Below are 20,386 nucleotides of genomic sequence, written 5' to 3' on the forward strand. Positions count from 1 at the left end.
ACTACGGTCCTACCAACGGTTTGTTCTGTATTGGCGATGATCGGATCTTAAAAGGAAAGAAAACCGCAGTGACGGTGTGGATGATATGTAACCCTAGCACGGGACAATCTTTTCCTTTACCCATAATGAAGACAAGGAAGATGACTTTTATAAGAAGCTATTTAGGGTATGAGATCCTGTCTAGAAACAACACAAGGTGTTGGCGATGAGGGGACCGGATGAAAGAGCTGGGGAGCATCAATTTCTGACGTTAGAAGGAACATGGAACCTGACATGGAGAATGGCTGAATGTGGCATACACCATTCTTCTCCGATGCGAAATAGTATATGCGCCATGCAAAATGGTATATGCATCAATGGTGTTTTGTATTATACAGCTACTACTGTCGAGAGTTCTTTGACGAAGGACTATATAATAGTGTTTGCTTTGATGTTAGATATGAGAAGTACAGCTTTGTTAAAGTCATGGAACCTTTCGTTAAAGCGTTGCATCCTGCAGCAAATCTGGTAAACTACAGACATTATTTTCTAATGTTCCCCATTTATAAGCTTTGACAAGATTAGGAACATTAAAAACATTATTTTTTTTCCTTAACAAATGGGGAACATTAAAAAATATACTCCTCCCTCTCTTGAAAAGTTCTAATTTATGATTTATCCCATCAATTAAAAACAATTTCCATTTATTTATTTTTAAATAATGCTTTTAAGTCCATTAATGGGGAACATTAAAAAATAACATCCCACACTTTATAGACCTTTAGTAACACTTTTATCCAAATTGCCCATACGGTGTAGTTTGTTGAATTTAACATAGGACACTTGATCGAAAGACCTCCTTCTTTCGCTTTTGTAGTCACCATTGTTGTTGTAATATCTCCCATACCTTGTGTCTCGTATCTCTCTCGTATGTGGTGTGCTCGGATCGATTCCTAGAAGCTCTTTACCAATTCTAGAACTGAAAAAACTCAAAGATCAATTAAGAATAACTCAATTCTTATTAAGTTAAGAAAATATCTCAAAACTTAAACTCTCACAAAGATCTCTCTAAACTCTCAAGTTATGTCACAAGTTGACATCTCCTTATATAAATCTTAAGATTTCCTAATCTCATTAGTAAAACCATCCTTATCTAACACAAAACTTAAATAGGATAATGATAAATTAGTCAAGTTATCTTTCAAGTTTATCTCCAACCGTTACTATTATATTTTGTTTATTAAAAACTTTCATATATATCAGCACCGTACTAGAGATATTTTCCTTTTTATTTGCAACAAATATTAATATCGTTCCAAAACGAAAGCGAAACAACCTTAGCTCTAGCTAGCTATAGATAGGGTTTACAAGCAATCGTCTCCAGCCGGCATGAAATCACGTCGGAGAAACGTCCCTGAGGGCCATAATACAATCGTTGATCAATGCCAGTCACGAACATGCACCGAAGAATACTCAGAGACAATCCCACATGATCTCATAATCGAGATAGTTTCGAGATTACCGACGAAATCGGTGGCGAGATGTCGTTGCGTATCCAAGCTCTGGTCATCCTTACTCGTCCATCCATATTTCACGGAAACCTACTTGACAAGATCATCGGCTAGCCCGAAGATCTTATTCGCCTGCGTAAAAGACGGCAAGGTATCCTTCTACACCTCACCTCAGCCTGATGATGACAAGGCGTCGTCTCCTATAACAGCCACTTATCATATGAACTTCACCTTTGACCATGTTATTGATATATACAGTCCTATGAGTGGTTTGGTCTGTATCAGAGATGGTCGGATCTTAAAAGGTAGGAAAACTGCAGCCATGGTGTGGGAGATATGCAACCCTAGCACCGGACAATCCGTTATTTTACCCAAAATGAAGTCAAGGAAGTGGACTGGTGCGACAAGCTTTTTCGGTTATGATCCCACTGAAAATCAGTTCAAAGTATTGTCAATGTTCACTGACAATGACTTCTCTAGCGAGCATCAAGTTCTAACACTATCAACAACTGGGAAACTGTCAGTGAGAATTGTCGAATGTGGCATACCCCACTGTCCTCTATCTGATGGTATATGCATCAATGGTGTTCTGTACTACAAATCTTCCACCGAAAAACGGGTCCGTGGAATAATGTGCTTTGATGTCAGGTCCGAGACGTTCAGATTTGTTAAAGTCATGGAACCTTTCATCGGAGCAGTGCATCCTCAAACAACTCTGGTAAACTACAAGGGTAAACTGGCTTCAGTTATGTCGGGATGGTCGTATAACTTTATTGGTGAAACATGTACAAGTTTTGTCATGTATGTTGTACAAGACCTGGAAAAACAGGAATGGTCCAAGCATAATTACAAATTTGCTCCTGGGCTGATTGATGGATTCTTTGCTGGAGTGACTGTTGCAGGTGAGTTAGTGTTGTCGCCAAAGTTCCCATCAACTCCTTTTTATGTTTTTTACTGCAGTCTTGAGAGGAAATCTATAAGAAGAGTTGAGATCCAAGGAATGGGAGGGTTCAAACAAGTTTATACATTTGTAAACCATGTGGAGGATGTGAAACTTATGCGAACGGTTTAGGACAAGTCTGGCTATTCTTTAAGTTCTCATCCTCACAGGGGTCATAGATGGTTTATTTATTTTTATTTTTTTTAAATGAATTATTGGAAGATTTATATTCTCCTGTCTATGTGATTAAATTGATCTGTTCTTAGATAACACATATATTCTCATGTTCATATATTCTTCTTCTCTTTTCTATGGTACTATAGCCACTATTATAGAAAGGTCCAGACCACCCAACCTAACTTGACTGCAAATGCCACGGACACGATTTATATATATAGTAAATAGACTGTTGAAAGATCAGAGCGTAGAAAGTGTTTTTGTTTTCGATAGTACTAAACATACCGGTTCAGAACTCCAACCAAACCAAAGCAGCTTTAACCAGTTTAACGTAAACCCATCAAGAGACTTGTAAACAATATAGCAGTATACGTGCCAAAGAAGATAGAAGTGGAGAAAGCAATACTGCGAACAAGCATATCATAGAACTAAAAAGACTTGATATTCTTTAGCCCCCAACTCCAAACAAATGAGTTAATCCATTTACAGAAGCATCAACTAGTAACAAAGCAGAAAGAAAGTGAAAGGCTGTTTCTGAATCTCAGTCCTATATTCCACCAGCAGATGTGGTCTATCTACAAGAAAAGAAAAGCTAACCAATGTATCAATATCATACGTGTACCTAGCGCATTAGGGAGAGAAGTCGCAATGCAAATCAAGCATCGTCGTAAAAGGAAGTGACAACATCTGTATCCTCAAAAGATCCCAAGTCCGGAAGAGGAGCGTTGACGTTTGCGTATCCTGAGGTGGAAAAAAGCAGGTCCAAGCCGAAGCAGTCCTCATCATTGCTACTTGGAACATCATTGAGAGTCTTGAAATCGAGGTCGCTGAAGGCGTCCAAGTAGCCGCAGTCCACTTCCTTGGGAACAAGAGCAAAGTGTAGTTTTTCTTCACGCCTAAAGGACCAAAGATCAAACTTTTCACCCTCTTCAAACTCGTTGTAACCTGCAAGAACAGGGTTCCAGCCAGATAGAACCAAGTTCTTCTTCCATTGTTTCAACCAAACTCCATACGTTATGTAATTCGGATCAAGAAAGATAGCTTGAACCCCTTCTTTACGTGTTGCTTTGGCATCTCCTTCCAAGACTCTGATCTCTTCATCCCTTAGAAACTCTTCTTTGCTCAGAACCTTGTTCGCAGGAAGCATAAGACGTGCCTGGCTCTGCTTCACGTCACTCGCGTACAACACTTTATCGGCGATAACCAGTCGTGCCTCCATGCCGTTGAATCTCCTCAGAGCTTCAAGAACCCACTTTGGTGGCTGAGGCTCTACCATCGTGCGTAGGTTTAGAGACGAGGCTTCCTTCGCAAGAAAATGGAGAAATAGAGAGTGCGAGGAGAGAGATGATGATGATGATAGATTGTGAACTTTATATAGTCGTAACAACGAGAGAATATGTATGACGTCATCACTAACCCTTTCTTTAAATGCCTCTTTTTATTATTTTTACTACAAGCCTAAACACATTTACCATTTACCCTGAACTGAAAACCGAATAGTATCTAACCGAAAAATTTAGAACCAAAATCAAACCGGATTTCATGAGTTACCCGATATTTTATTCAAAAAATTTGAACTTTCCGATATTTTTTTCTTCTGAAAAATTGAATTGCCCATCAAACTTACCCAAATTAACTGAAACTATTTGTAAAAGCATAACCAAATTGGATCCGCATTTGACCCTAAATCTTCTCAGATATTAGTCAGTTTTTAATTTTGTTATCCAAACCGAACATCAAACTAAAATCAAATCGAATTTCATAAATGACCGAAGGAATCATATATCTCTGAAACTGAAAAATCAAAAGTTGAAATAAGTGAAAAAATCAAACCAAATGCCTTAACGACCAGTTTCTTTATTTTTTTTTGTAGACAGGCTATAATCCTCTTTTCTATTTTTTATATTTTTGTTTATAATCATCTTCTTTTTGTTTGTATCTGGTGATTTTGACGTCAGAGGATTTTACGTTGCTTAACTTTTGATCTAATTTTTATGTTTTAATCTAAAAAGTAGTAAAGAGGGTAAAAATAACTGCCAATTTTAATATTTAGTATTAGTTTACTCAAGTCCTCAACAGTTTAAACTTTTCTAGTTTTGTGGGTTAAATATGATCTTTTTATTTTTGAGTTAGAGCCCACAAATTATTATGTTTAACCAGGACGATTTAGTCCGGTGGTGTACGGCTTGCGGCTACAAGTACGGCCTCCGTGTTCGATTCGCACTGGCCACCAGGGAATTTACATGCGGACTTGCTCTGGCGCTCGAGACCGTAGACCGTTGCCTGGCCATGACCCACCCTCGGGTGTGCGTCCGCGCCGCTAAAGGGTTCGGTCTCTAGTCTGGACCCCCACGGTGGGGCCAGGACACTCGGTTATCAAAAAAAAAAAAAAATATTTTGTTTTTGATATTGAACTTTAGTATCTAAACTGTTGATGATTTGAGTAAGAAGTTTAAACTGGCACATCATAATTAGAATCCATCTGAGTTGTTGTCATTTGTTAATCTCATGATGTGGCTTAGGGGCCAATGTCTCTACCATTTCTGTTTCTCACTGATATGATGCCGGTTGCTCTAGGTAAGCTTCCAAGTTAAGTTCATCGACTATGATCTGCTCCTTTTGTGTTAGGCTATATTATCAAGTAGGACAAGATAATTTGTGGTGTTTGAAAAGGAAACACATGAACAAATGGGTTGCAAGTATCTTGAACATGATTTTATTTTGTGGTGGTGTTCATGCTATGTTGTTTTCTTTTGTTTGAGCTTGTTAATTAACATTCGGTCCGGCCACATTCAGTACGGACAGATGTTCTTCGCAGGTGCCATTTCTTCTCATCATCTCTGGTGAATCAAAGTTTAGTCTTACTTACGACATATATTATGAGCTTTTTGACTTGTTGATCAAGTCACAGATGGTTTGATTTTGTGTAGTTGACTAGCTGTACACATTTCGTGATACTGCTACCATGTCTTACATCAATCACTGCACTAACATTTAACACGATCCACACATCCTCCATGGACACCAGAGGGATATGTTGAAGCATTTCTTTATGTCTCCACGGAGAGTTGAAATCACTAGGAACCAAACTTCAAAAAGGTTGGTGCACCAAAGGATCTCAAGGCTCCACCTGCTTATCACTGATAAGCTGTATATTATATGTTATTTACTTGTCTGCCAATGATGATGATATAACTTTGGAAGCCGAACCAGTCATTTGTGTACTTTTGTAGTTAGTGTTGTTGGCTCTAGTAGCTGTCTCTCTTCTATGGGAGAGTATTAGTTTGTTAATCTAATCCTTTAAAGTAGGCCTACTTTAAAGGGTTCTGATGGCTCTGTTAGCCTCTCTTGCACTTTGGTCCCATTCCTTTGAATTCAGATCAGAATTCAGAGGATTGCCGTCACGGCTCACCCATCCAAAAAGACCCTTTTACCACGAAGCACAACTCTGGCCCGCCCGGCTTTAGCACTCTTTCTTCTTTGAGCTTTGGGAAAATCTGAGAACTCGTAATAACTCCTCGTTTTGGAAAGCTACTGTAACTTGTTAAGCAAGCAATTCTTTTAAGCGAAAAAACCGAAGTAAAAAAAAGAGGGTAAAATCTGTGTGTTTGGAAAATAACTTGGTGAAGTCTCGAAAGCAAAACAAAAAGATCGTGCTTCGTATTCGTAGGCACCAATTAGTTGATTGGTAAACTACAGGGAAATCGTAACAGATTATAAAAACAGGGGTCATTTTGCAAATATTGTTTAAAAAAAAATATTGTATGTCCCGACGTCGTTTAATGAATCATAAGTTTTCTTCCTATTGAAAACCAAGTGTGGGTCATGGCTTCAATGTTGACTTGGTTAAGATACATGGCTCACAAGCTTGAGTCTCAAGGTTCCTCTCTTTCACTCTCTTGTTAGAACTCTGCTTTCTTCTTAATTGATGATATAATCATCTGTTTAGATGAAAAAGGAAGACTTTTGATTCTTGAATGCTTCTATATTCATACGGATCCAAAGGTTTCTACTTGTGTGTCTATATAAGTGTTTGTTGGAAGTAGTATAGATCTTTACATGATCTATGCTTACTCATTGGGATTCTGTCCTTAGGTATCTATTCGTTGGAGATACTGTAGTCTTAAAGGACCCAAAAAATTCAGATAAGTGTCTAATAAGAAGATTAGCAGGTGTAGAAGGATTCGAGATGGTATGGGTGATGATGATGATAAGGAGGAGCCTTTTGTTCTCGAAAAGGATCAGTGCTGGGTAGAAGCTGAAAACAAGGAGATCAAAGCTAAGGTACAATCACTTCTTGGGATGCTCTAAAGCAAAAGTATAGTTCTCTTTCTTGTTGACTTCATCACACTTTGTGTGTGTTGCTTTTGAACAGGAAGCATATGATAGTCGTTACATTTGGTCCAGTTTCAACAGCAAACATTGTTGGAAGAGCTATGTATTGTCTGAGAACAGCTGTGGTTCATGGTCCTGTTCGAAACAGGTACAAAAAAGCTGAAAGTCTTTCTCGTCTCTTAGTAAAACAGTTTTATCTTTGGTTTTGCTTACACTCTTAAAATGCTTGTGAATCAGTGACACTGCAATGGGACGAGATTCTCCAATCCTGGCGATAGAATTGGACGTGGAAGAGATGGCTAAAAACCACAATAAAGAGACACTTTTTTGTATACTTCACTACAAGAAAACACACCGAATTCCGACGGAGGTTCCGACGGACACCAAGGTCGTCGGACATTTGCGACGGAATACTGACAAATTTCCGACCAAATCCAAAAAAATGAAGTCGTCGGAATTCCGTCGGCCATTTCCGACGGAATTCCGACGACATACGGTTCGTCGGAATTTTCCGACGACTTTTCGACGACATTCCGATAAAAAATGTAACCGTTGTAGTCGTCGGAAGTTCGTCGGTATATTCCGACGGAATTCCGACGACATTCCGATTAACAGCAAAGTCGTCGGAATTCCATCGGTATTTTCCGACGGAATTCCGACGAACCATGTGACCGTTGCCGACAAATACATATGACCGTTGTATAGCCGTTTGGGATTGGACAATTCCGACGGAATTCCGACGGACTTCTTTATCCGTCGGAATTTCGTCGGAAAGTCGTCGGAGGTCCGTAAGCAATTTCCTATAAATACAACCCCTCCTCATTCAACTCATTCACACTTCATTCTCTCTTCATTCTCTTTAGTCATAACAATTCCGTGAAAATCATGTCTTCAGAAGTTTATTATCGTTCGTGGATGGATAAACCTCATTTGGATCCGAACACCAATTTGCTTACGGAAGAATACGTTCAAGGGATTGGAGAATTCATGAGGCTTGTTCAACAGCAACCGGATGCAAAAAGTGGTATGTTAAGATGTCCCTGCTCTTCTTGCAATAATAATAAGGTTATAAAAGAATTTGATGTTTGGACTCATTTGTATATGAAAGGGTTTTCACGTAATTATAAAGTTTGGTACCTTCATGGGGAAACTGGTTATGAATATGGTAGTACTAGCGAACCTCAGCCTGTTAGTGAACCTCAGCCTGATATTAGGTTAGAAGAATCTAGAACGGATATAGATTATGGTGTAGGTACTGAGCAGATGGTACATGATCATTATAGAGGGGAAGAACCAAACCCCGAGTCTAGGAGATTTTTTGACATGTTGGATGCAGGAAAACAACCTTTGTATCAAAATTGTAGAGATGGTCATTCAGTCTTATCATCTGCAACTAGATTAATGGGTATTAAGACAGACTATAATTTGGCTGAAGAATGTATGGATGCGATTACTGATTTTGTCAAAGGTATTCTACCTGAGGATAACCTTGCACCGGGTTCATACTACGAGGTTCAGAAACTTGTTGCAGGTCTTCAACTACCGTATGAAGTGATAGATGTATGTATTGACAACTGCATGATCTACTGGAGAGCGGATGAGACACGGAATGTATGCAAATTTTGTGGGAAACCTCGTTATCAGGAGACGAGGGGAAGAGTTCCGATCCCATTCAAAAGAATGTGGTATTTGCCTTTGACGGAAAGATTGAAGAGGTTGTATCAGTGTGAGCGCACAGCAAAAGCAATGAGATGGCATGCAGAGCATTCCACAAATGGTGAGATTAGACATCCTTCAGATGCAAAGGCTTGGAAACATTTCCAGTCAACATATCCAGAATTTGCGGAAGAGAGAAGAAATGTTTATCTTGGATTATCTACTGATGGTTTCAGCCCATTTGGAAAGCATGGAAGGCAGTATTCTCTATGGCCAGTTATTGTGACACCGTACAACTTACGGCCGAGCTTGTGCATGCGACGAGAGTTTTTGTTTCTCTCAATTCTAGTCCCCGGGCCAGATCATCCTAAAAGATCACTAGATGTGTTTCTTCAACCACTAATATATGAGTTGCAACAACTATGGGCGCATGGTTTTGAGACATACGATGTTTCGCGCAAAGAAAACTTTCAGATGCGGGCAGTACTTATGTGGACAATAAGTGACTTTCCAGCATATGGTATGTTATCTGGATGGACAACACATGGGAAGCTATCATGTCCATATTGTCAAGATGACACAGATGCTTTCCAACTAAAGAACGGAAGGAAAACGTGTTGGTTTGACTGTCACAGACGATTTCTACCACCTGATCATCCATACCGCAGGAGTAAGACTTCGTTTACGAAGAACAAGCAGGTGTTTGATGGTCCACCTGAGGAAGTTAGTGGGAAAGATTTGTTGAAGCAGTTTAGGTATTTTGATGCAGAAAGGACGCCAGATGTAGGTGGACATGAAAACATTCGAGTCAATGCGGTTGGAGAGCTACATAACTGGCACAAAAAGAGTATTTTCTGGGATCTACCATATTGGGAGAGTCATCTATTGCGGCATAATTTAGATGTCATGCATATTGAGAAGAACTTCTTCGATAATCTGATGAACACAGTCCTTAACATCCAAGGTAAAACGAAGGATAATTTGAAGTCAAGGTTGGATTTAGTCGATATTTGTGATCGTTCTGAACTTCACGTTGATGAGAACGGTACGGCCCCTTTTCCCATTTATCGGCTAGATGGTGCTAGAAAAGAAGAGTTCTTTGATTGGATTACAGAGAAAGTGAAATTTCCTGACGGATATGCATCAAATTTGGGGAACTGCGTTGATAGAAGCGAAGGAAAGTTTACTGGCTTGAAGAGTCATGATTGTCATGTAATTATGCAGCGCCTCCTTCCGTTTGCCTTTTCAGCATTATTGCCACGTAATGTTCATGAAGCAATTGCAGGGATTAGTGTTTTTTTCCGTGACTTATGCAGCAGAGTATTGACTGAAGAGGGTATTAATAATTTGAAGACAAACGCACCAGTCAGCATGTGCAACCTTGAGAAGATATTTCCTCCATCATTCTTTGATGTAATGGAACATCTTGCTATTCATCTCGCAAGAGAATTGGAACTTGGTGGTCCTGTGCAGTACAGATGGATGTATATTTTTGAGCGTTATATGCATCATCTGAAGAAGATGGTCAAAAATCAAAGCAGGGTGGAAGGATCTATAGTGGCACAGGTGATCAATGAAGAAACTGCAATCTTTGCTGAAAATTATTTTCCACCAGAAGTGCAAACAAAACACCGAAGACCTGCTCGGCATGATGATAGAGGGGAGAGAGCAACATATCATGTTACTGTCCCAAGCATGTTCAAGGAAATAGGACGACTTAGTGGAAAATTCACGAAGCGGAGACTTACGGACACTGAGAACGCTCATTTGCAAACATATTTGCTCACCAACTGTGAAGATGTTCTACAATATGAGAGGTAAAAATATTTATTCATTTATTGTTAGATTAATATTCAATAAATTTATTTCATATTGATAATATTTTTGTATATAGTGTATATATGGCGGAGTTGCGTATGACTCACAGGCATGCAACAGAAGATGAGCTTCGACAACTTAGAGATAACGGATTTGCTGCGTGGCTTCGTAGTTATGTGAGTCATATATCCTATTACCCTATGCAAATGATTAGTTTAAATTTAATATATATAAACTAATTAATTTTGCAATCATATATGTTTTTTTTTATAGGTGAATGATGGTTTGGCCAGAGGTCTTGTGTTCGATGATTGGATACGCGAATTTGTGCAGGGACCAAACTATGTGGTCAAATCATATCCTAAATTTTGTACGCGAGGATATGCATTCACAAGGAAAGGTCATTCTAAGACAACATATGATGCTGGTGTTTCATCTTCTTCTGGTGACGATGTCTACTACGGCAACATAAAAGAAATATTGGAAATCCAATTTCCTGGAATGGTTGGATTGCGTTGTGTAGTATTCTATTGTGATTGGTATGACACCACCCCAGATAGAGGAGTGAAGATTGATGCGTTTGGTGTTACATCAGTTCATTCGCGGCGGAAACTTCAATATTATGATCCCTTCATTCTTGGTTCGCAAGCTGATCAGGTATGTCAATATATTCATAATTTTTTACCAATATAATTAATTAATGTTATATATTGAACTAATACTTTGTATAATTGATATGTATAGGTGTGCTACATCAGTTACCCTCGGGTGACGTACAGAGACGATCCATGGGTTACTGTAACGCAAATCAACCCAAGAGGACGAGTGGATGGAACTTCTGATGATGATGAACCATTGCAACCAGAGTCTACCAGCAACGCCCAGGCAGTTGAAGATTTGGAAAATGTTCAACTCGTTGAGAATTTGACTGTGTTTGGACATGATGCTGTCGTACATTCAGAGCCGGAAGCCGAGGTTGGGGAGTTTGATGAAGATTCAGAAGATTCTGATTAGTTTTTTTTTTTTTTTTTTTTAATGGTCCGTCGGAAATCCCTCGCAATATACCGACGACATAGCGACGACAACGGGTTTCATTGAAAATTGGAAAGGTCGTCGGTATTTCGTCGGAAAATACCGACGACATTCCGACGAACTTGTCGAGTTCGTCGGAATGTCGTCGGTATTTTCCGACGAAATACCGACGACATGTTTTTCTATAAAGTTTCAATCATAAAAATCTATAAATTTAGATGCCAAAACTATGAAAATAACACATAATAAGTGTTTAGTATAGTATTAGATCGCAACCGTTCAAATATAACAACTCATTAAAATATTTATGTATGCATATCATTGTTTTCATAACATCTCATCTTAACATTATGTACTTATACAATCATATTTATATAAGCTTACACTACAAAAAATATTGTTGTGTAAAATCGTGTTATAAAACATTTTTATTGTTAAATCTTTATGCAAATACTATATATATTATCAAAGGTTTGGATTTTGCATTTAGAAACTTGAAAAGAACACCCTAAACACTAAGTCGTCGGAATTCCGTCGGAATATACCGACGGAATGTGTCCGTCGGAATTTCAATTAGCCCGGGAGAACCAAACCGCTTGAAAATTTTCGCGAATCGGCATTTGGTATATTTTAAATATACCGACGGAATACCGACGAACCCGTGTCCGTCGGAATCCACGGAAATAAAAACCCTTCTCCTTTCTTCTTCGTTATCTCCGCGGCCTCTCTCTCTCTCAAAACTCTCCGGCGATTTCGGCGATTTCGGCGACTCTCCGGCGATTCCGGCCTCTCTTCACCGGCGAATCCTCTCCTCACCCTCCTATCTCTTCCCCAAACCCCAAATCATGTAAGAATCATCCCAAACCTTTTTTTTTTCAATTGTTTAGGGTTTTGGAAGTTGATCTCGGATTTTAGGTTGTTTGATTGAACATTTTAGGATTGAATGGATAGTTTAGGATATATAAGTTAGGATTGTTGTTTTAGTTTTTTTTGGAACATTTTTTGATTTTTAAAAACGTTTTTTGATTTTTTAAAACGTTTTTTTATTTTTAAAAACGTTTTTTGATTTTTAAAAACGTTTTTTTGAAAAAAATATAAATATTTAACACCATTTTTCTTCATTTATAAATTTTAACAACATTTTTCTATATTTATAAATTTTTTATAATTTTGTATACATATATATATATATGTAAATCATGTATAGTAAAAATTTTAAAATTTTAAAATTTTTTATATTTTTTTTTAAGTTTCCACTAATAAATATTTAACAACATTTTTTTTTAAAATATAAATATTTAACAACATTTTTCTTCATTTATAAATTTTTAACAACATTTTTCTATATTTATAAATTTTTTATAATTTTGTATACATATATATATATATATATAAAAGGTTTAATAGTTTTTTTTAAAACGTTTATAAAACCTTTTGTAAATATATAAATGAAAATATGTTTGATGGGTTAATTTTTTTTTTTTAGGGCCGAGGATGAAGCCCGCCCCGCAGCCCGTCTTCGACGTAGTTCGGTGAGCGGTTCCCGTGCATCGGTATCGTCTCATGACTCGGTTCCCGCATATATTCCCGCTCCAGCTCCCTCTGCCCCTCACGCTGCCCCTCACGCTGCTGCTCAACAGGATCCGGGGGTCATGCCGGTTCATCTATTGGTTCAACAACCAGGTCGAGAGCATCTCCCGTTTCTCCAACTCAACCCACGACGAGGCCATAGCACTTGGTTAGTATTTTTTTTTATTTGTACCGTTATATTTTTTGCTTTAATTAACTTGCTAACTTGTATTTTTTTTTAAAGGTTCACCAAGTCGAAAAATGGCATTAGCCGGAGCATCAACCAGATGATGTACTCCATGCTCCGTTTTGGATATCCAAAGTGGAGTGTGATCCCTTCCGACGAACGAGAGTTGTGGTTTCGTCAGTTTGCGGTATAGTAACCCTTCATTTTTTTTAAGTTTTTACATTTTTTTACATATATTTACTTATTAAATTGTGTTTGTTTTGTAGCAAGAGTTCAACTGGCACTCCGATCTTACGGAAACAGTCCGTAAGAAATTCAACGAAAAGGCCATGGACTCTTACACAAAGCAGATAAACGCGTGGAAGACAGTTTGGCAGAAGAACAAGAAGCCACGGTTCATCAACGGGGGGGTGTGGGAGCAGTTGATAGCTCATTGGGAGAGGGAAGACACTGCAGAGACGTCTTCTAGGAACTCCAGGAACCGGAAGAGCGATCGTGGCGGGAAAGGTATGTATGTGCACAACCTCGGCGCTTGCTCCATGTCTACTAAGGAGGATGAACTTGTAAGTTTTTTATTATTATTTATCTTTATATTTTTTAAATAAATATTTTATATATTTTTTGGCTAATAATGGCGGTTTTTTTAGATCGAAGCAAATGACGGTAATCCCGTTGATCGTCTCCAACTCATTAAGGTGGCTCACACTAACAAGACGACGGGTCAAATTCAGGACCCCGTGATCAGAGGTGTAGTTGATTTGGTGGAAGCTGAGATAGTTTCTCAATCTCAGCCTCTCTCTGATGACGGCGACTCCACGGGAGCTTCAACCAACCTGTCTCTATTGCAAATAAATGAGATGGTTGAAAAGGTAATTTTTTTTATTAATATATTTTTTTTATAATGTCGATTACTTACTTGTCCATATTTACTTACTTTAAATATTTTTGTAGGCGGTTCCTAAAAGGAAAGGAGGCCGTTTAGTTGGGTTGGCCCGTCGTGCTTCTTCGTATCCGGCATCTTCTTCGCAAGCTCCGTATGCCGATCCCATGATTCTCGAGGAGCTACATGACAAAGATGAACGGATTGGGGCATTGGAGGAGCAGAACACCACTATCCTTTCGGAGAATGCCACTATCCGTTCGGAGAATGCCACTATCCTTGCTGAGTTGGCATCCCAGAAGAAGTTCAACACCGAGATTATGCAGAAGCTAGATCGTTTGATGTCTTCGAGTTCATCTTAGTTTATTTCGGCTTTATAAAACTTTCGGAATGTTTTTTTTTTCTATTTCGGTTTGTATGAATTTTAAACTTTATGAATGTTTTTTTCCTATTTCGGTTTTTATGAATTTAAATTTTATAATATTATTAGTTTTAAATTTCCAATTTTTTAAATTTATTAATATCAAAAAATATATAAAAATGCAAAATTAATTTGTAAAAAAAAAGGGTATATACCGACGGACAACGGTCGTCGGAATATACCGACGGACATATATCCGTCGGAATTTACCGACAAACTCATTTCCGTCGGAATATACCGACGAACGTGGTTCGTCGGTATATTCCGACGACCGATGTCCGTCGGTAAATTCCGACGCCCAAAGTTCGTCGGAATAAACCGAGGAACCACGTTCGTCGGAATTGTAGTTTTCCGATGAACTCTGGTCTCGTGTAGCCGCATCGTAATATCGTCGGAAGTTCGTCAGAATGATGTTTCTCGGTATTCGTCAGAAAGTCGTCGGAATTTCTGACGAAATTCCGACGAATTTTTTTTTTCCGACGAAACGATACCGACGGACGGGTTCGTCGGAAATTCGTCGGAATAGACCGATTCCGACGAATTTCCGACGATTTCGGCCATCAGAATCCCCCTGTTTTCTTGTAGTGCTTGGTGTCACAGCTAAATTGCGTTATTTGTTTTAAAAAATAATTGTTGTTAATAAAAATGTGTATACTACAGAAAGAATGACAGGCCAGTTAATAAAATTGGATTTTTTAGAACATGGTTATCGGAAGGGTTTTTTTTGTCTGAAAAAAAATTAAAAGCGAATCCATTTCATTCGTCAGGCCAATAAAATTGGCCCAATCCGTTATGAAGGTTCCAAAAAAAAAAAAAAAAATAGTGGTTCAGCTGAGAACGAACCAGAGCAGGCCATAGTGGATCTGAGTGGCGCCGAGCCGTTATCCGTCCACTGCAGAGAGCGGGAAGTAGTCGCTGCTCTGTGAAACCAGCCTGACGCATTGCCTTCCGACTTTAGCACCCACCTGATTCGAGCCTTCGCTCAAACCAGACAGATAACTCTCAGCTTGGACTGGGCAGCTCAGAAACTTGCCACACCAGACCCGACCCGTGGACCAAACCAGTGTTCCACCATCTTATTGTCCCCACTTGGGTCACAAGCTCTCGTTACTTAGCTCGACGTTGAGTTGCTGCTTCTGTGACCTATATAAAGAAACGTAATATGGAAAGAAAAACCGATGTGGGATGTTGGACAAACTTACGTTATCTAGAGTTTTTTATTCAGGCCCATGAAACTTATAAGCCCAAGAATGCTACCATAGTCAGACGTGTGTGACATTTGATCAATATTGCCAAAGTCAGACGTTTGGGAATTTGATTGAATACATTTGTGTACTTAACATGATTATGAAGCTATTTCGGTGTAGGACTTTACTTGATTGTATTAACGCACACATATTTTTGACTTATTCCCTACCATTCGCTCTCTGATGAATCACTGTGATGATCTGGTGTTACAAGCATGATCCGGCACTAATCAGCATGTACTAAATAGTAAACAATAAGCGCTCAGGTTCAATTTTCCATTGTGTTATTACACGAGATGAAGAAAGTTTTGTATCAAGAGATGCTCAAGTCGCTTTATCTGGTTAGCAATATTGGATTTATACTCTCGCTTACTCTCTGATGTTGTTTTGGTAACACACAGGTTATCGAGTTTTAGTTAGCAGGAGCTTTTCCAACCCTGCTGTGTCTAGAAAGAGCACTTGCCTTATTACCTTGCTCTTCTTGTCTGGTTCACAAACTTGGCATCAAGAATGGACAACATCGAGAAATAGATAGTGGATCTTTTTAGGAAAGTCCAAGCTCAGCTACGAGCTCGAGCTGCTACCTTGAAAGAAGGTTGAAGAAGCTTCTAAAAGGACAAGGAGGAAAAGAGACTGGGACAGTGGATTCTCTTCTTAAGTTACTGAAGAAACACTGGCGGATGCAGAGAGGAAGAGACGGGGGGTCATGTGCCCCCATCTACTTTTTATTTTTCTTTAATGAGTAGTATGAAATCTATATAACTGCTCTTTATCCTAAGACCACAATTATCGGGGGAGAATAACAAGAGTCCTTAACAAAAAAACAAATAAAATATAATGTGGACCCCACAAAAAAACAAAAAACCAGTCACAAGAGTAATGGATTAGTGACCGATCTTGGTGTGTTCCTTAAACTGTTTGCGGGCCCCGCTGAAATGTGGCGGCCCGCAATTGGTTTCTTTTTTAATTTTTTTTTTTTTTTTTTTAAATCAGCAATAAAAAAAAAAAATTAAAATTAAGAAATCCAAAAAGTGTTCCAGGGATAATGATGGCCTAAGGTAAGACATAGTGAAAAAGTTTACTGTGCCCCCAGTTAAATTCAATCCTACATCCGCTGAAAGCACACAGGAGAACAGAGCACGAAGAAAGTTGGCTATTTATATTCGAAGAAGTGGCAACATGGAGATGATGGTGTGGAAGGAACATGTCAAAGTTCCAATCATTTTGATTCATAAAACAGAGATCATAATGCCACACCCTTGTACTAAGAAATAATGATGATGAGTCTTTAACCCAGAGGAAGAACCTGCCAAGACTAGAGTGCACTGAAGTCGATAGAACTTAGAGCCATAGCAAAATCAAGGTGTCTTAAAGGGATTTCAAATATGAAGAAAGGTGAGCTGATGAACTTACGAACATTGATTTAATTTATTATGCAGCCAATGAGTCTCCAAATATTTATTTCATTCATGACCTTAGTGCATTCTCATTACAGTTAGTTTCTCCATTAGTCAATGAAGTTTTCCCTTTTGCTTCTAACATCAGAATTAAAATGACTTTTGTGTAAAGTCACTGTCCTCGTTTGCATAATCAACTTGATTAGCTGAGGAAAAAATGTTAAAAGATATTATTAGCATATAATCATAATCAAAATAATAATTTTAAGATCATAAAATAAAATAAAAAAATGGTAAGAGAGTCGAAAATATAACAGGACATGAGGATACAGAAAGAGAAAAATGTAGTAGGGTTTAGTTTCCTGCCCATCTTCCCGAACTTTCATTTTAAGACTGTGCCCTTAAAATTTGTCAAAAAAAAAAAAAAGAGTGTGCCCTTAATCTTGATTAAGCAATAAAAGGCCATTTCATTGTTTAATTGTCATTGTTATTCGAGATTGTTATTATGAATAAATGACCTTCGTATTTCAATTTTTTATTGAATTGAAAATTTTGTTGCGTCGTAACTCGTAACTAAGCATAATAATTAACTAACCAAATGGTGTTTAATTTGTCCACAATACGAGCGTGTTATTATATTTATCAAATCAATCTCGTGAGGAAGTATAATGGGACAAAAGAGGAGCAAGTACCAAATATGTAGATTATAAAATGAGAATCACTTATAAAAACATAGTATTATTCTTAGTTTCTTACTAGCTGAATGTTTGTTTATACGGTTGGTTGTACCATAGCCAAAAAGTTAATTATAATTAAGCCGACAAAAAAAATTATAATCCAACAGTTTATTTTAATTATTGTTGTACTATCTGATTTATCAACATACTTCACTAAATTAGGTGATATTGGATTCAAAAAAATCCAGTTGAAAATATTTAATAGTTTTCAAAACATTTAAGAAGATTTGGCCAATATTTTCATACATTTGTCTTCTTATTTATTTTTTTTAAAAGAATTCAAATACATTTTTTAGATTTCATTTTTTCTGAAATCCATTAACTTTCTGAATCTTTTGTACATAAAAATGAAATAAAACTTTAGTAATGAAAATAATAAAAACAAAACTATTTTATTTCATATTAGCAAATTAATTATTTAAAATTTAATAAATTTTTGGCTAGCTAAATAATATTATTCAAATTATTTATAATAAATAAAAATAATTTAAGGGGCCTTGTCCATTACAACATGAATTACAGTTACGACAATTGATATATTGTTGTCACTTGTCAATCATCAAAAAAAATTAAAAAATTAAAAAAATTATAATGAAAATTACATTTCTAAATTTATCATATATAGTGTCAATATTTTGACGCATAGATAAAATGTTGTAAAAAAATATTTTCAGTTCCCAGCTTAAAACCACATAACTAGTTCTTTATATTTATGTAGTAAAATTTTCAATTAATTTATTTCAAATATAATTATCACAAAATTCATTAAAAATTGAATGGTAAAATTACTAAGTCTAGATAAAATAACATTAAAATTTAAAAGATTTTTATAAAATTGATTATAAATATTTAATCAAATAACATAAACATTTCAAAAATTGATAATACTGATCAATAACTAAATTTAATGAAAATTTCAGTTCTTTCAAATTTAATCGATCTTTTAAATTATTACCGAGTTAGATTAAATTTGACGCATTATATATTGTAGTAATCTTTGTTGTTTGTGCTTCTTTTAAAAAATGGTATTAGGCTATTAGTAATTTGATCTTGTAAATTTCATTCACATTATATATTAAGAAAACGTAATGTTATTGTTAATTTATGTATTTCATCTATATTACTTTCTTACGAATCAAAATAATTCTAGTGAAACCCAAAGGAACATTAAAATGGGTGCATGTTGTCTTTCGAAATAAAATAAAAAGTGACACAAGAGGGTCGGTGGAAGTTACTGTCCTCATTTAGTATACGACACCGACTGGTGTCAGGTCACATCTCTAGTTTTTACCCTTTTATTATGAGCCTCTTGCCACTTTCAGTACATTCAAAGTTTTTTTCTTTTCTTTTTTCTTTAAAAGAATAATTTCACATAAAACTGTATGTACCTCGAGGTGCGTTCGATAACCTCTATCTATTCTCACCTTGTATTAAAAAAATTAAACAGATCAGATTTTTTTTTTTTTTTGAAAAAGGGCATCAGATATATTTTTTTTGCAACTAACAGATCAATCAATTCACTTGCTTGATTCAAACATAACCTGATACTTCTTTTCAAATTACCTATTTTAAATTTAAGATTTTAAAACGACGGATTTTCATTAGGTAAATTTTATCTCTTGATTCTTTTTGTGAAACATGTGAAATTATCGATTAATATTAGGAAAAAAATCAGAAATTAAAAAAAAAATCGAATATTAAAAATATATATATTCAAATTTACTAAACAGAAATCGAAAACAAAGAACATAAAAGGACAGTATAATTACTATGGCTGGATTTTCTTTTAACTTGCTAGCTTTTTTTTTGTTAAAGAGATGGCCATAGCTTACATTCACATGTATATATATTTCGCACGCTCTCGACGCATGAAAATTGTGCATGCACGCAAAGCATTGACGTCTTCAAATGTATTGATGTTAATAAATTTTAAAATTGTACAATAACTCATGAGGCGAATGTTGAGAGGACACTGGTTACTTAAATATATGTTCCTTGATATTTACAAAGGAGTACAGTTCTCCTTCGGGCCTCTGCTATCACCTTGCTAAATGCAATATGTGTCGTCAGTTTTTAAAATGATAAATAAATAGTCCGAGGAAAGTGTTTTAAAACCTTCCAAACTTTATTAATGTGTGTTATGTAAAATTGTACATGGTTGTGTAAACGAGGATTGGTTTGTAAGCTAGTAACAATTAGTCTGATCCAGGCAGAATATTTGATCGTTTTGTGATTTGTGGTGGAACTCAATATGCTAGCCTATAAATATTTAATTCTCGAATCCAATTGGCTGATAAATGAATAATTTAATTTATAGTTTATTATCAAAACTTTGTTTTGAATCTAGATACAACTATATAGACGAAACGAAATGTCTACACTTTTATAGTTTGATACGAGTTACTAAATGTTGGATATCACCACAACATATATATTGTCATTTATTGAAACAGAATGTTGAATTTTCTTATATAGTTCAAAAGTTAAATACATATTTGTG

General features: G+C 36.7%; 2 protein-coding genes across 2 annotated transcripts; one reads left to right on the plus strand and one right to left on the minus strand.

Annotated features, from left to right (window-relative positions):
- Nucleotides 1-1,153: 1,153 nt before the first annotated feature.
- Nucleotides 1,154-2,580, plus strand: LOC106450084 (F-box protein DOR-like). Its single transcript, XM_013891743.3, has one exon. It carries the CDS (start codon nucleotides 1,369-1,371, stop codon nucleotides 2,560-2,562), a length of 1,194 nt encoding a protein of 397 aa, XP_013747197.1. The 5' UTR covers nucleotides 1,154-1,368; the 3' UTR covers nucleotides 2,563-2,580.
- A 372-nt stretch (nucleotides 2,581-2,952) lies between these two features.
- On the minus strand, nucleotides 2,953-3,952 carry LOC125585265 (putative B3 domain-containing protein At2g27410). Its single transcript, XM_048754015.1, has one exon. The coding sequence runs from the start codon at nucleotides 3,881-3,883 to the stop codon at nucleotides 3,263-3,265; it is 621 nt and encodes a 206-aa protein (XP_048609972.1). The 5' UTR covers nucleotides 3,884-3,952; the 3' UTR covers nucleotides 2,953-3,262.
- Between the last annotated feature and the right edge of the window lie 16,434 nt (nucleotides 3,953-20,386).

Source organism: Brassica napus, chromosome C4, assembly GCF_020379485.1.
Source record: "Brassica napus cultivar Da-Ae chromosome C4, Da-Ae, whole genome shotgun sequence".
Classification (NCBI taxonomy): Eukaryota; Viridiplantae; Streptophyta; class Magnoliopsida; order Brassicales; family Brassicaceae; genus Brassica; species Brassica napus.